This window comes from Nothobranchius furzeri, chromosome 16 (genome assembly GCF_043380555.1).
Source record: "Nothobranchius furzeri strain GRZ-AD chromosome 16, NfurGRZ-RIMD1, whole genome shotgun sequence".
Taxonomy (NCBI): domain Eukaryota; kingdom Metazoa; phylum Chordata; class Actinopteri; order Cyprinodontiformes; family Nothobranchiidae; genus Nothobranchius; species Nothobranchius furzeri.
Window position 1 is genome coordinate 32,337,686 of NC_091756.1, and position 15,305 is coordinate 32,352,990.

Sequence of the window (15,305 nt, forward strand, 5' to 3'; positions counted from 1 at the left end):
ATTATGTTTCTTTAACAGCAATGCAGGACTGCTTAAGGGAGCGAGTAGGGAAAAGTTCCTGCACAGAGAATTTCATTGCACAAAGATAAGTTAGAAACGTGCAAAAGGCAAAGCAGAAAAGCAAGGAAAAGAGAATTAAGTTCAAAGAAAAAAGTCAAGCAAGGACAAAAGAGCCAAGCTGTGGCCAGTGGAAGCCAGGGGAATGGACCCAGGTCCCAGCTGGATTAATAATAAAGTGCCCACACTGTTGTCTGAAGAAGAGGGCTGAAGACCTGCTGCTACGACAACCAACTCCTGAATGAGGATGAATGGAGATGTTCTTTAGCTAACCTTTAAATCAAAACTCTCAGCAACTCATCTGTACGAGTTGTAAGAACACTAGCAGACAGCTGGAGGAAGAGGAGGTCGTGGAGGGGACTCAGGGGGAACAGAGCACATCTAGTGCCTCTGGCCCAGAGGTGGGGAGAGGACTGAACGCTGAGGACCAACTGCAGCTGGAGGAGGGACACCACGGAGGGGGAGAAGTGGCGGGCATTAGGCGTCACATGGCCGTGCAGAGGCTAGTGGCGGCAGCGGTGGTGGTAGCCCTGCTGTCACTGGTCCTGAATAATGTTGCTGCCTTCACCCCGAGCTGGGTTCTTCAGGCTCTGGAGGGTGGACGGAAGCGTAATGTGGGACTGTGGAAGATGTGCCCCAGTGGAGGAGAAAGAGCTGCAAGTAAGGTGCAAGAGACACACAGGCAGTGTGAGAGCCTGGGATGGGGGTCTGAAAATGCAGGCTACCAGGAATCCCCCAGCACCGCCAAACGTAAGTTTCTACTTCACTTTAGAGTTTCACATGTAGTCCAGATCTGCGAGGAAAACAGACTAGTTGTCTTGGTGGTTTAACCTTAAACCTTCGGTGGTTTAACCTTAAACCTTCTACGGTTTAATTTTGTAAACAACTCTTTGAAAAGTCCAATTTCTCAACCTCTGCTTTACATTTTAGTCTCTGGATAAATATTCCTAGAGTTGTGATGGATTTATATGTTTTACTACATTAAGCCCCATTGAGAAGTGCTCATTCAAGAACAACTCTGGGAAATGCCGAACTTCCACTGGAGAGCTTTACTGGGCACAGTTGGCAGTTCCTCAACTAATTTAGACAAAAGGAATCCTTCACCATTCATGAAAAGTGTGTAACCACAACTTTTTAGAAATTCATAATAGATGTCTCTCCAAGATCTATGTCACATAGGATGTTATTAATCTTATATGTATGATTAAGTAATATATTATCAGTTGATGTTATATACAAGTATAAAAATGTTTACGCATTTTTAACACATTAATTAACAACATCAATTAATTTTTTTTGCAAGTCCTTTGCTTGCTGGCTCCATACAGTTGGCATACACATTGTGTGCACACACCTTAACTACAGAACATGTTCATGTGAAAAGAGAGAGGAGGTTATAAACTACTGAGCGACAGAAAATTCAGCAAGAAGGCATTTCTGCTCTGAGCGAGAGGAACAGCATCTGCATGAGTGAATGTCAACCAAACCGTGGATTTAGAGTGTAGAAAAGCCCTACTTTGATCAATTCAATTCAGTTTATTTATATAGCGCCAAATCACAAGGGTCATCTCAGGGCACCTCACAAAGTAAACATTCCAATACAGGTCAGTTCATTAAGCCAATCAGTAAAAGGTTTCCTATATAAGAAACCCAGCAAATTGCATCGAGTCACTGACTAGTGTCAGTGTCTTTACAGCAATCCACATACTAAGCAAGCATTTAGCGACAGTGGAGAGGAAAACTCCCTTTTAACAGGAAGAAACCTCCAGAGGATCCTGGCTCAGTATAAGCAGCCATCCTCCACGACTCACTGGGGATCGAGAAGACAGAGCCGCACGCACGCACACGCACGCACACACACACACACACACACACACACACACACACATACAGACACAACGCCACAAACCCACACACACACACACCTGTACACACACAAACAACATACCAAGTAGCGGTTCTATGGCTACATAGTGGTTTCTTAGTAAATATTCTATTTAGTCAGAGATAAACTTTGTTGTCTTAATCTGAGTGAATCTATAATGAATTCAACAGGTGAACTAGTAGTAGCACATTCCATGTCAAAGAAAGTCACACAAAACCATGTGACTAATCACAGATTAAGTGTTGACTCGTGATTAATATCGATATTTGTTATTTTTTGTCAAATGGCAGCCCTAATATAATGTAATGTAATTTCATTTAACACCCGTTTTAGCGAACACCACTCATCACTCATTAGTCTTGTTTGTTTAGGTTGAATATACTTTGTATCATCAGAGAAAGAGACATGACAACTTTTCTTCTGGTCCCTACAGTGCAGTTCAACATGATGCGAGCGTGCAACCTGATGGCGACAGTGGCCCTGACTGCTGGTCAGCTGATCTTTCTTCTAGGCTTGGTGGAGCTCCCTTTCATCACACAAGAGTCCCAGTGGTGGGAGGAGGCCATCGCTGCACTCTTCCAGCTAGCTAGTAAGCACCAGAAAGCAACCATGTGAACAAGTCTAATGCAATATGTGCATCTGATTCGGAGACGGAGAGAATAATATTATGTCTTTTTAAAGAATACTTTAAAACAATTCAAAAACCAGTTAAAACAACTGGCTCAGTGACTTAATGGTATGAGTGTCCGCCCTAAGACTAGGAGATTGTGGGTTCAAATCCATGGTCGGGTCATACCAAAGACTTTTAAAAAATGCGACCCAATGCTTCCCTGCTTGACACTCAGCATTAAGGGGTTTGATTTTTTTTGGGGGGGGGGTTAATCACCAAATGTTCTCCTAGCCCGGAGATGTCTGCAGGTCACCGCTCCCCATGGGGATGGATCAAATGCAGAAATGTAATTTCACCACACACCAGTGTGTGATGACTAATGGGACATTAACTTTAAATACATCAAGCCTGATTTCTTTACAGTTAGACACTCTAACGTCAGGGAGACAAGGTACTGAACTTAAGTCCAGATGTGATCAAGCAAACACAAACAGACAATATGCACTTAATGCCATTGTTATCGACACCTAAAGAGGATCATCTGTGTCTTTGTGTGCACAGGTTTATTTGATATCCAATACCTCATGAACCACACGGCAAATTTTAATAAAACTGTCAGGAAGTTATTACTGAATCTACACTTACAACTGCAACCACCACAACTAGTCGATAATAGAAAAAACCCTGCAATTATTGCTGTGAGATTTCAACATTATTCTCTCTATTTGATCAAAATGGCTAAGACTTCATTATGTCAGACATGCATGAGATCTTGGTGCGTGCCTTCCTTCCATGGGGTGCTTGGTCTTTAATTAAATTTTTTCTAAATTTTTTCAAAATCTGTTCTATAATCAATCTCAGGAGAACACAGGGAAAACAAATTAATCGATCATTAATTAGAAACACTGTTCCTGTCACGATTATTCCCATTAAGACACACACCGGTACGTCTGTTGAATCAAACTCAAAGAATAACATCCACCCAACCACTCACAGCATTAGGAAATAGCTGGCATGACCGGTCCCTGAGCTCGTTTTGAGGAAGTGTGTAGTGTTGAGCACAGTGGTCGCTCAGCTGCATGGCATTAGAGCAAAACCAACGGGTCTGCATTGGGTTCTAAATTTAGTCCCAGTCCAGAATTCGTGGGCCAGAGCAGCAGCGAACCAGGGAGCAGCGACTATCGGGCGCCAGGATATCCCTGCTCAGGACGAGGAAATGTCTGTGACTACCTGTTATGCAAAGCTGAAGAAGGAAAAAGAGGGGAGGGGAATGAACGGGAAAGACGGTTTTCGACAGGGACTGTGTGTTTGCGTGTGCACTTGCAAGAGACGGATTACGTGCGCAGATGTTTAGTGTGTGTTGTGACTGTGTGTTTATTATGCGCTCTGGTGGAGGAATATCCCGCTGTATGACAGCAGGGTGGGAATTGCCTTGGCAGATAAGCTTTAATGTGTTGACAAGAAAAGCAAGAAAGCAGCTAAGTAAAGAAATCTTCTTGATTGTTAGTGTAATCCAGTCAAATCCAGAATTTCATGCACAAATTCATGTGTAGATTAAATAGCTCTGATAATGAGATCATTAAAGCATTAGCCTCTCCTGCACACAGTGACACCAGATATACATTGTGTTACAAGAAATATCGGATTAGTGCTCTCTATACATTTTAGTCTACTTGATAACTTTGAGCTTTTATGTAGTTTCTTTTAAGCCAATGCTATTATATATTCTTATTCATTCTTTTAAATAGATATATTTTATTGTATCCATTTTACTTTATCTATTTATTGTTCTTGTATTTTAATCAATGTTTAATTGTTTTTGGACCGATGTGTCTGTTAATAAAGCATTCAATCTTTTCAAATCACAGTAGAGATGAGCACCACTATCTAAAGACCTTGGTGAGCGGATTGGAAACAGTTTTTCCATATTAGGCAGCACCAGCAGCAACAAAGCATCACGGGTCAGGAACTCATCTCAGAGAAAACAACAGCAAAGAGAAAGCTGCTTTGAAAATAGATACGTTTTAACGCCTAAAAACGTTTTTTTTTTCTCTCAGGAAAAATGTCCTTCTCCAGTTCTATGTGCTCTCCATATAAGGTCAACAGAATTGCAGAGAGACAACATACCAGGGTCATTCCCAGTCAGAACCAGGATATTAAACCGGAATATTAATAGAAAACATGGGAATGTTCCACATTTAGGTCATATGAGTATAACTTGATCTACTCTGGTTAGATACGGTTCTATATAAGGCAAAAATGATTTAGTGTCTCCAAATCCATGTTTAAATGTTTCATATGTTGTCAATTCTTACACAGAACTAAAATATGCATCTATGTGTAAAAACAGATTATGAAAAAATAATGTTTTAACTTTTGGCTGAGAGTGTTCGGAATGATCTCATGGAGATTAAACACTGCCTGGCCAAAAAAGGCATCACCCCAAAAAATAAAAGGTTACAAACGCTAATATTTGGTTGGACAGCTTTAACTTTGATTACAGCACACATTCGCTGTAGCATTGTTTCAATAAGCTTCTGCAATGTCACCAGATTTATTTCCATCCAGTGTTGCAATAATGGTTCACCAAGATCTTGCATTGAGGATGGTAGAGTCTGACCGCTACACAAAGCCTTCTCCAGCACACCCCAAAGATTCTGGACTCTGTGGTGGGCAATCCATGTGTGGAAATGATGTCTCATGCTCCCTGAACCACTCTTTCACTATTTGAGCCTGATGAATCCTGGCATTGTCATCTTGGAAAATGCCTGTGCCATCAGGGAAGATGAAATAACCTGGTCCTTCAGTACATTCAGGTAGTCCGCTGACCTCATTCTTGGAGCACATCCTGTTGCTGAACCTTGACCTGACCAACTGTAGCAACCCCAGATCATAGCACTGCCCCCACAGGCTTGTACAGTAGACACTAGGCATGATGACTATATCACTTCATATGCATCTCTTCTTACCCTGATGCACCATCACTCTGGAACAGGGTCCATCTGGACTCATCAGACCACATGACCTTCTTCCATTGCTCCAGAGTCCAATTGTTGCCTCCAAAGTTGGCCTCACTGATTAGTGGCTTTCTTACGGCTACACAGCTCTTCAGGCCCAATCCCGAGTTTCCTTCACATTGTGTGAGTGGAAATGCTCTTACTTTCATGCTTCTTAAACAGACTAACATCTTTTCCATGACCACCAGATGTGTATTTCCACACGAGAAGCAACTCACTGCAACAGTTGGGGTTAAAACACTTGTTGCCAGCTGAAATATTAGAACCCATGCAGTAATTATTCAACTGGAGGCTTGTGCCTATTTGCTTAGTTAAATCCAGGCAGTGACTTTTTTGGTATGGGCAGTGTGTGTAATATAGATCTGACAATGACGAGCTCAGGGTGAAACTCAAAAAATTTATGCCAGTAATTGAATGTAAAAGGGGAAACTAAAACATGAGATAGACTCATTCCAGGCAAAGCCAGACATTTCATACCTTTATTTGTTATAGTTGCGATGATTATGGCTTACAGTCTTTGAAAACCACAAATTCAAGAATATTGTAAAAAAGTTCAATAGTCTAGACTCTACTAATAAACCCAAAACACCTGCAAAGGGTTCCATAAGTTTGACATCCCCGCCAGAATATCATGAAATGTGGCGTTGATAGCAGTGATGGTTTAAAATAAAGGTTAAAAAATTGCCTTTGGATAAAAATGCTTTGTTATTTTTTGTCATTTGTATTGTTTACAATGACAAACAGTCACTGATTTCCTCATTTTCTTACATCTAGCGTTTTGATTCTATCATTAAAATGTCTCACATGAAGATTACATGGGTGAGGGATGACATGGCATCACATCCCTTCTTAGGAGTTTCTGAATTAAATTCCCTTTAAGTGTGTCTGACAATTGTGAAGATAAAACAGGACAGTGTCATCAGAAGAACATTCTCTAAAACTAAATCTGAAAACAGACTTTAAAAAGCCATGTTTGTCTTTATCAAAACCACACAGTGGCCTAATCTTCTGATAAGACTCAGGCAGCTACCATTCACTAATCAGTTCCTACTTGAGGCCTCCTCCAGTGAGCCAGTCAATGGGCTTCAGTTGTGAATGAATAGAGGTGTTTTTATTGGAATGTGGTCATTTTCAGACGTGCCAAAATTCTCTGGTATGATCCATCAAGTGTGAGAGTGTAAAATAACAATCCACAGAGTGACATCGGAGCATTGTTATTAGAGAACTGGCCCTTCTAGAGTCTGTTGTCTATGTGCCAGGACTGCAGATGTCTACCATTAAAAATCTAGATTGTTCAGACTGATCAGTTCAGATTTGATCTACTTTACTTAAAAAATATCTTTTTTCTTCAAGTGGGTTCTGATGAGAAGTATGGGATACATTTAAATAACTATTTGTCATTTAGTGATAAAGACCATTATAAATGGAAAGAAATACAGAAGACAATTAAACTGACATGAACTAGTCTGAGACGGGAGTTGTTTAGCTGTCAAATGTCCAGTAAATATGTTAACCTTGAAGCTCTGGGCGTGGCAAGGAGGGAAGGAAGGAAGGACGGAAAGAGGAAGAAAGGGAAGGAGATAAGTTTGAGCCAAAAAGAGGTTCACACAGTCTGAACCGACCCAAACATGAACAGGAGATTATTCATTATCTGGACTAAGGAGCCAGACAGGTTAAACAGGCGCAGATGGAGCAAACAGCTGCATTCTCTGCATACATACGGTGGCAGACATGCTGTGATATACACACACAATTATCCACATCCTTACTTGAAACAATGACAGCCATCTTTCTGTAGAAGCAAGAGAAAAAATTATAAATGAACTCCCCTGCCTGGTGCCACCGACTACACCAGGAAACAAACTGATTCATATCCTAAAGTACTAACATCCCTGTTTCCAGTCATTATTTTTGGTCCCTTTTATTTATACCACTGAGGATGGAGTAAGTTCAGACGTGTGTTATAACTGAACAATTGAATAGGCCACACCTGAGCAGCACAGGGCCGAAGCTCCGGGGCGTTCTGGCTTTGCATGCAAACAGGAGCTCCTCATTGTGTGCTCCAAACATCAGTGAATCAAAGAAATGTGCAGATAAAATGTATCAAAGACTTTTCCCCAATACATTTGCTCCGCTCTTATGCTATTGAAGACTTTAATCAGGACAGCTCAGATGTTCTTCCGAAGAGGAAACATATTTTCAAACTCAAAGGCCTCACACAGAGCTCTAACTCAACAGAGCAACCCAAGCAAAGGGGATAGATGTCTGCTTGTGATAAGTGGGTTTTAGACATCAACATGTAATGGGCCATTCCCATCTGTACCGGGTCGGCCCGGGCCGGGTAGCGTAGGTTGTTTACATATCTGGGTGGCCTGGTATTTTTCCGGGCCAACCAAGGCTCATTCTCAGCCCTCTTCGAGAGGGGGTCTGCTTCAGGCCGACCAGGGCCAACACACCCACTGCTGACAGCAAATTCACACCTTCCATTAGAGCAAGCCTCTGAATGGTTGGTAGAATCAGCCCACATGGGCTTAAGACAAGGATGTGTGGAATCAACCGGGCCAGGCTGGGGCCGACTGGGGCTACCCGGCCCGGCCCGGGCCGACCCAGTACAGATGGGAATGGTCCATTAAACATGCTTGGAAAAAGCCCTTAAAAGTCCTATTACTAATAAACACATGACCACGCGAGTTTGTTTTGACATACATTTCCCTGATGGCAACTTTTAAAGATAAATAAAAACTTTTTGTAGGAATTTCTGATCAATACAAACTTCAAAGGGTGATCTATTTTGGCAAATAACTGACACTCGAGGTGAAAAGTGTTTTGTTTCTTCAATTAATTAGACAAAGAGTTTTGTTGCATCAAAGGCCTAGCGTTCCTTGACGGAGTGCATTCTGCCAGCTGTATTTCATGGCAGAGTTTAGAGGTATAACTCTGAAATCACTTATGTCAAAACGTTAGTCTTCTCCACTGAGTAGTGTGCTCCAGCCTGTTCCTTGTCTTGAATTTTAAAGATCATTTTATGGTGCTAAATAATGGAGATACAGCTATTTTGGCCAGATCTCATGCGATCTGTTAGCACTCAAGAGAACACAGGATGGCTTTTTATTAAAAAAAAAGTATGCAGCGAGGTAGAGAAAGGAGAGTGTCTTTGCAATTGGGCTGAATGCGTTCTGTTAGCCAATCAGAAGCAAGGTGTGTGCATATCATTAATAATAATGAGCAGGTCTGCTGTTTTCAGCTCATCTCTGCACCAGCACATGTCTGCATCTCAGAACAGAAGCATCATAGCTTTGTATTTTTTTCCAAATCTGCTGAAAGATTATAATACTCCCGAGAGGACAAAATCTAATTTACATTGCACTATTTATGTGTTGTAACAGACTGAGTCATCCATGTTCTCTTTGTGCTCCTCCATAGGTTTCGTGCTTGTGATCGGTCTTGTGACCTTCTATAGGATTGGACCCTACACACACTTGTCCTACTCCTGCTATGTGGAAATAGCAGCTTGTCTCTTAGCCACGATGGCCGCGGCCATGCTCATCTGGAACATTTTACACCGACGAGATGACTGTCTGGCGCCCCGAGTTATCATCATCAGCCGCTCGTTAGCATCACCTTTTCACCCGCGTCTGGACAACGACTATGTGGAGTCGCCTTGCTGAGCCACAGGACCTCACAAGCAAAACCAGCAGAGATGTTATCTGTAATAACTCCAGCCTTGAGCTTGGAACGTGACTCATACGAGAAGACTGCGTTCCTGTGGCTTCATAACTGCTGGATTAACTCATACCTGCGATTGCACATGTTTCCTTTTGTATAAATACATCTGAATTATTTTGCTATTTGAGGCACAAAAGTTGCATATTTATGACAGTCTAACCATATCTCCACACTGGTAGAGAACTCACGCAGTACCACTTGTGTAAGCTAACTGGTTGCTGGTATGGATGAGGACTGTCTTTTATAAGCCATCCTTGTAGAAAGATCGAGCAGGAACTTGACCTTTTTTTAATGAAACACGCACTTATTAAATGGTCCCTAGAAAATTATTACAAACAATGGACCTTAAGATGCTACATTACCTCATATTTTTCTATATTTTAATTTTTTTACAGTTTAAATGCATATTAATTATATATGTAGCAAGTAAGCTGGAAAATTAACAAGGCAGAAGACAAAAAAGTCAGCTAAAAGGTTCATTCAGTTTAACCAAATCAGTGGGAACATTTAGTCATGCTGACATTTAAAATGAATTTGTAGATGTCATGTACAAAATAATAATAAAAAAAACATGAACTTTCCATTGCTTATATTTAATGCTTAACCGTTAAAACTCTGCTTGCTTGTGGTACAAAGTGTATCCCTTAAGTTAATATGAGAGTTGTTGTTAGAAGTTGGGACCAGACCACCAACAATCTGAGCTATGTGGGCTCTTCCATGGTAGCAAACCAAAGGGCACATGAAAAAGATAATGCCCTGCAATGTCAATAAAACATTTTCAAATACTCGACTGCAGCCGTTACTGCTTCTGTTGCAACATCTGATGTGAGCAAAAGAGGAGGAATTACAAAAATTGTTGTGGCATTTTTTTCTCTTTTAAAGGCACACTTGGCAGTTTTGCTTGCTTTTAGCACCACTTTGTGTCCGTTATTAATTATCTGTGCTCAAACCGGAAATGAAACTTATCCTCGCTGTGTGTTTGTCTTTCTAACACTTTAATTGTCCTTTTTACACCTTCATCTAACTGCTAACATTTCTCCCAGCTTTCATTAGTTTCTTCAGGAGTGATTCATCACTAAATTGAACAAATCAGCAGTGTTCCTGATCTAAAACATGCAGGAAAAGTGCTGGAACCAGACTGCAGCGCCAGGTATGTCAGCTCCATTTCCCCCAACAGAGTTGCCTGCCAGTCTGAAGTTGCAAATGGGGTAATCTGGCCTCAGTGGATGGTGGGTGTCTGAGTGACATTTCATTAACCATGTAAAGGAGCATTTTAGAGCATACTGGCTCAAGATAATGATTTAAAAATATGAAAAAAATTGCAATGTATGGCTTTAAAAATTATATATATATATATATATTCTACATGAAATGCATGAGGTGTCTAGCTGACTCAGAACATTCAGGAAAAAGTATAAACCTCACACCGACACAAATCAACTGGACTGTACAGCTGATTCTAATACGGACAGTTCCTTCCTACATATTTATTCATTCCCAATTCTATGTGTTCCACACTAATTTAAAGATTCCAGTCAACATTTTCATTTATTAATGACCCTTGCGAGCAAAGATCCATTTTCTTTGGCTAAATAGATTCAGAATCAACCGTCTAACAAGCTTTGTTGCATTCAGAGCCACATAAGTATGATACAGCTGCATGTACTGATCAACTGCTAACAAACCTATACACTTTTACTGAAGCTGCAATCATAAATCTGTGAGCAACAAGGACAAAGAGGACAAAGACAAACAGGTTGATTCAAAAACATCCAATAATATTCCATCTGGTCTTTCTGAATGTGTCTATGTTTGAACTTTTTGGGATTTCAATTTACCTTTTCACTGTATCTTTTATCAAGGCTTAAAACAAAGCTTGTATCTTAAAAGCTGCAGGCCTACATAACCCTTCCAGCACTGCTTGGCTTGGGTAAAATGAACTAAAGTGTCACATTTGCCGAGTCTGTTTTCTCCCAGTACATATTTTATCATTGAACCTCATCAGCCTCATAAAGTAAACCAAATTAATATTATGGGAACATTTGTTAACTCAATAATCAAGAGGGGAAGTGTCCCAGATGATACAGGGGTTTGCTGCAGGAAACGTCTACTCCTGTGGGTGGAGGTAAGCAGGAATCAAACACAATACTGACATTTAATTTTAAAAAGGTGAGGGGGAAAAGAAGCAGCTTTAAAAATAACCATCACTGTAGAACTTAGTAAAGCTGTCATCAGATCTATTAAATTCTTTGGAATATCCGGCCTGTTGAATACACTGTTCTGCCATTTGTTTGTTTCTTTTTCCCCTTCTGCGTAATGCTTGTACGTGTAGAACCAGCAGTGCCACAACATTCCCAATGAGTGATGTGAATCACATCTCCTTCCAAGGAAATAATCTGATTACTGATAAATTGGCAAAGCATTTCTCTGATAGACACACACACACACACACACACACACACACACACACACACACACACACACACACACACACACACACACACTTGAATGAAACACACCTTCCTACCAGCATGAATTAATGTTTGCAAGAATGGAAAGGGTGTGCTGTTTTTAAACTAGTAGAGGGAGTGTGCGTGTGCGTGTGTGTGTGTGTGTGTGTGTGTGTGTGTGTGTGTGTGTGTGTGCGCGTGTGTGTGTGTGTGCGTGTGTGTGTGTGTGTGCGTGCATGGGTGTGTGTCACCCCGTGTGTTTAGAAAAGCGCATCCCCTCAGAATACACCCGCACCCTAGCACAGTCACATATACAAAATGAAGAGTTCCTTCCCACAGCACACACACATGCGTGCATGCACACACAACAGTCTGATCTAATCATTTATCATTCATTAGAGTGATGACTAAATGGGCCGTTGTGTGAACCTGAAGGAAGCACAGCTAGAGGAAGGTTTACTAAAATGTTCTGTAAGAAATGAAAATAGGAAAACAGTGTAGCATTCTGGGAAAAGTCAAGGCTGCTGTAACAATGTACACCCCCCCCCCCCCCCCCCCGGTCTTTGAACTAATATCCCCGGTAGAGAAGACCTGTAGGAATGTGATGACAGCAGTCTAACGGGTTAACGAGTCTCTTGTGGATTCACCAGCCTGCATGTCTTCTCTCTATTCTTAAACTTTTAATATAAGGTCAACCTACCTTTTGATGAGCTTGATAGACTTAAAAGCTTCGTCCATGTCACCAATGGTCAGGTAGAAGCTGAAGTTCAGCATGGCGTCACGAGTGGCCTTCTCACAGTTCTCTAGGCCCACAAAGTCTCTAAGGGCCCGCCTGGACACCATATGGGGCAAGTTGGCAGGAGCTCCTCTAGTTGGTTGACTCTCATCTGAAGGTGATGATGAGCATGGATCGCTCTCACCTGGCTGAAAAACAAAAAAATCTAGAGTGATTTGGAGCAAAATGAAGTAACAATGAGGAATGAGTGGCAGGAGAAACAAATCCAATAATGACATCAACAACACATCTATTAAGTGCATTACGGACTGAAAGCAAAGTCTAGATAGATAATGGGTGGATTTGTGTTGAACATCTCAGGAGTTTTGACTGCAGCACAAAGTAGAAACAATCACAGCTGCTGGAGGCTAGGAGGCAAAAACACAAAGGCTTTTGGGGTGACTTCTGGGAGACAGACACTTACTTCTGGTAGGAAGACATTTCCTTTCCGAAATAAAAGCTATTGTGTGTCAGATCAAACAGAGGCTCATGAAAGATCAATCACTTTTCAATATGCTTAGAAAGGCTACAAATAAAGAGCAACAACAAATCTGTATGATGAGGCTCCATTATTGCCGTTTCCACATCTGGGTCCATATGATACAGGCTGGATAACTTTTTTGGTTTCACATCTGGGTCATATGTGCATTTTCCATTCTCAGATTACCTTTTTTTCAGACCTCTTCCTCGGCTGTCTGACTGGGACTGAGGTGACTCTACGAACTGATTGACCAGCTGAAATCCACATGCTCAGGGATTTGCTCATTCCTGAGAAGTCCGTGGGAACCATGATGTGAACAAAACCGCCCGTGTGAGCCTGCCCTGACCATACCGACCCAGATGTGGAAACCGAAAACCATAATGCAAGAGTAGAGTGGTTTGCACCTTGCAGCTGAAATAATAGTAGGGTACGTCCAGAGCAAGTAGGGCTTGTAGACCTGAAGGTTTAGGGAAGTAGTCCTGTAGGAGGAGTCCGTGTTCTTGTGTACAAAAGAGTGTCACTACTGACACGTCCACCTGGAACAAAGAAAAAAGGCACCATAATATCACACCTCATCTACTAAAAAATCCCTTTAAAAAATCAACTCTAAATTCCAGTATCTTAGTTTAAAGAGCTGTTTTATTACCATTTCTAGGTAACCATTCGATGAGGACTCAGAGCTGACTGGCACCGTTTCACAAACAAAAAGACGAGGTTCACTCTGGTCCCAGAAATGAGACACAGGACGGCGACCGCTACACTCTGTCTCCTGAAACTTCTGCCTGAGAAACAGAGAAGACGTACAGATCAATGTGTGGGGTCACAGCTATTACAGTCCACATGGTCAAAAGGAGAACACCTTACTTTTCACTTTCTTCTGACTGTAAGACGCCACTAGATGGCCTTCCAGTGAAGAAGTCAAAGTGTGTCACGGTGTCCATCTCAACGTCATAAAAGTACACTTTGTGATCAGGTCGTCCATTTACCTGAGAAGAAAGACTCCACTTAAAACCACTTCATGATGGTGTGAAAGCATAAAATATCAGAGTAAAGCATGTTTGTCCGTTTACCTTAGAGATTAGTATGCTAACTTGGCTGCCATTGGCGTTGCAATTGACAGACCTCAGAGCTCCCAGATTGGAAATCTGGTCTGCCAGGTTCTTAGCGCTACAGGAAGCTTTGGCATCTCTACAAAAACAAAAAAACTAAAATCTCAATTGAATTCACAAATTCAGCTGATAAGAGTATTTATAAAGGAGCCACATGGACTCCATACCTTCTAGAAAGGTCAAAAACTCTGATGTGCGCCGTGTCTGTGCCCACCACCAGGTAGGACTGGCACACACTGAGGAGCACAGGGTTTCCCTCTGTCTTGGAGAACGTTAAGAGTTGTTTCACTGTGCCCTGATAGTGCAGAAAGTGAACACAAACATCTGACATGCTCTGAAAATTACCCAAAAATTATTTAGTAGTGGGTCAAGCCAACAGACCTGCGGTGTACGGATTTGAACCCTGTTTGGTTCTACAGTGTAGAGGTTCTCACCATGCATGGCTACCACTTGGGAATCACAAGAAAATGATCCTGAGAGATCAAGAAAGGAGAGAAAAGGAAAAAAGAAATTAGGTGTGGTGAAAATATAAAATGTAGTTCATTTTACCAGTTTGTGTTTGTAACATGTACCTGTGCTGCGTAAAGTTGTTCCTGAGAGCTCATAAACTGTGACTACTTTACCGTTCCAGACTGTCACCGAGTCCTGATGGAACAGAAAAAGACAAAAGGTTTTGAGACGTATTTCTGAGAAACGCTTTGTGAAAGCTTCACCTTCCCTCCTACCTTGCTAACACACACTCCTTTGATGTGCATATCAGACATGAGAGCAAGCTGCGCTCCAGTGGAGAACTGAGTGATGATGACCTGTGTTGGGGTGAGCTGCACTGCTGACACCTGCTGGCTGAAGTGGGCGGACATCACGTGCTCACTTAGAATCAGCACCGTCTTTGAATTATTGGCTGCCAAAAGGTTCTGGCAGGAGCCCCACTGAAATTGAAGTTCAGTTCAATGTTCTGAAAACAGTAGCACGCCTATCATGATGGAATGCTGGTCTAGATGGTACCTGTAGCTGAAGGACATTTCCTTCTATTTCTGTGGGTGCTTGTAATTTCCACAGGATCTTTGTTTCTCTGCTGCTGCTGTTTGGCTGCACCACCATCTTCCATATTGCTATGTGCCCATGGGAGGTACCAGCTGCCAGGATTTCTACAGACAAATAAAAAAATGACTTTCCCAAATCTTCTCAGATTGGA

The 15,305-nt window shown here is 41.7% G+C and overlaps 2 protein-coding genes across 4 annotated transcripts in view; one reads left to right on the plus strand and one right to left on the minus strand.

Moving 5' to 3' along the window:
• ift140 (intraflagellar transport 140 homolog (Chlamydomonas)) overlaps window positions 1-15,305 on the minus strand; it is a 36,510-nt gene that overhangs the window by 12,304 nt on the left and 8,901 nt on the right. For all 3 annotated transcript variants that reach the window (XM_015963414.3, XM_054749143.2, XM_070545564.1), the window contains exons 9-18: window positions 15,116-15,258; window positions 14,836-15,039; window positions 14,683-14,755; window positions 14,492-14,583; window positions 14,278-14,405; window positions 14,072-14,189; window positions 13,866-13,987; window positions 13,648-13,783; window positions 13,406-13,537; window positions 12,446-12,669 (exon numbers count right to left, since the gene is read on the minus strand). In XM_015963414.3, coding sequence (XP_015818900.1) covers window positions 12,446-12,669; window positions 13,406-13,537; window positions 13,648-13,783; window positions 13,866-13,987; window positions 14,072-14,189; window positions 14,278-14,405; window positions 14,492-14,583; window positions 14,683-14,755; window positions 14,836-15,039; window positions 15,116-15,258 — 1,372 coding nt within the window. The remainder of the gene's footprint in view (window positions 1-12,445; window positions 12,670-13,405; window positions 13,538-13,647; window positions 13,784-13,865; window positions 13,988-14,071; window positions 14,190-14,277; window positions 14,406-14,491; window positions 14,584-14,682; window positions 14,756-14,835; window positions 15,040-15,115; window positions 15,259-15,305) is intronic.
• On the plus strand, window positions 326-10,080 carry tmem204 (transmembrane protein 204). The gene is made up of 3 exons (XM_054749145.2): window positions 326-807; window positions 2,376-2,531; window positions 8,993-10,080. Exons 1-3 carry the CDS (start codon window positions 546-548, stop codon window positions 9,235-9,237), a joined length of 663 nt encoding a protein of 220 aa, XP_054605120.1. The 5' UTR covers window positions 326-545; the 3' UTR covers window positions 9,238-10,080.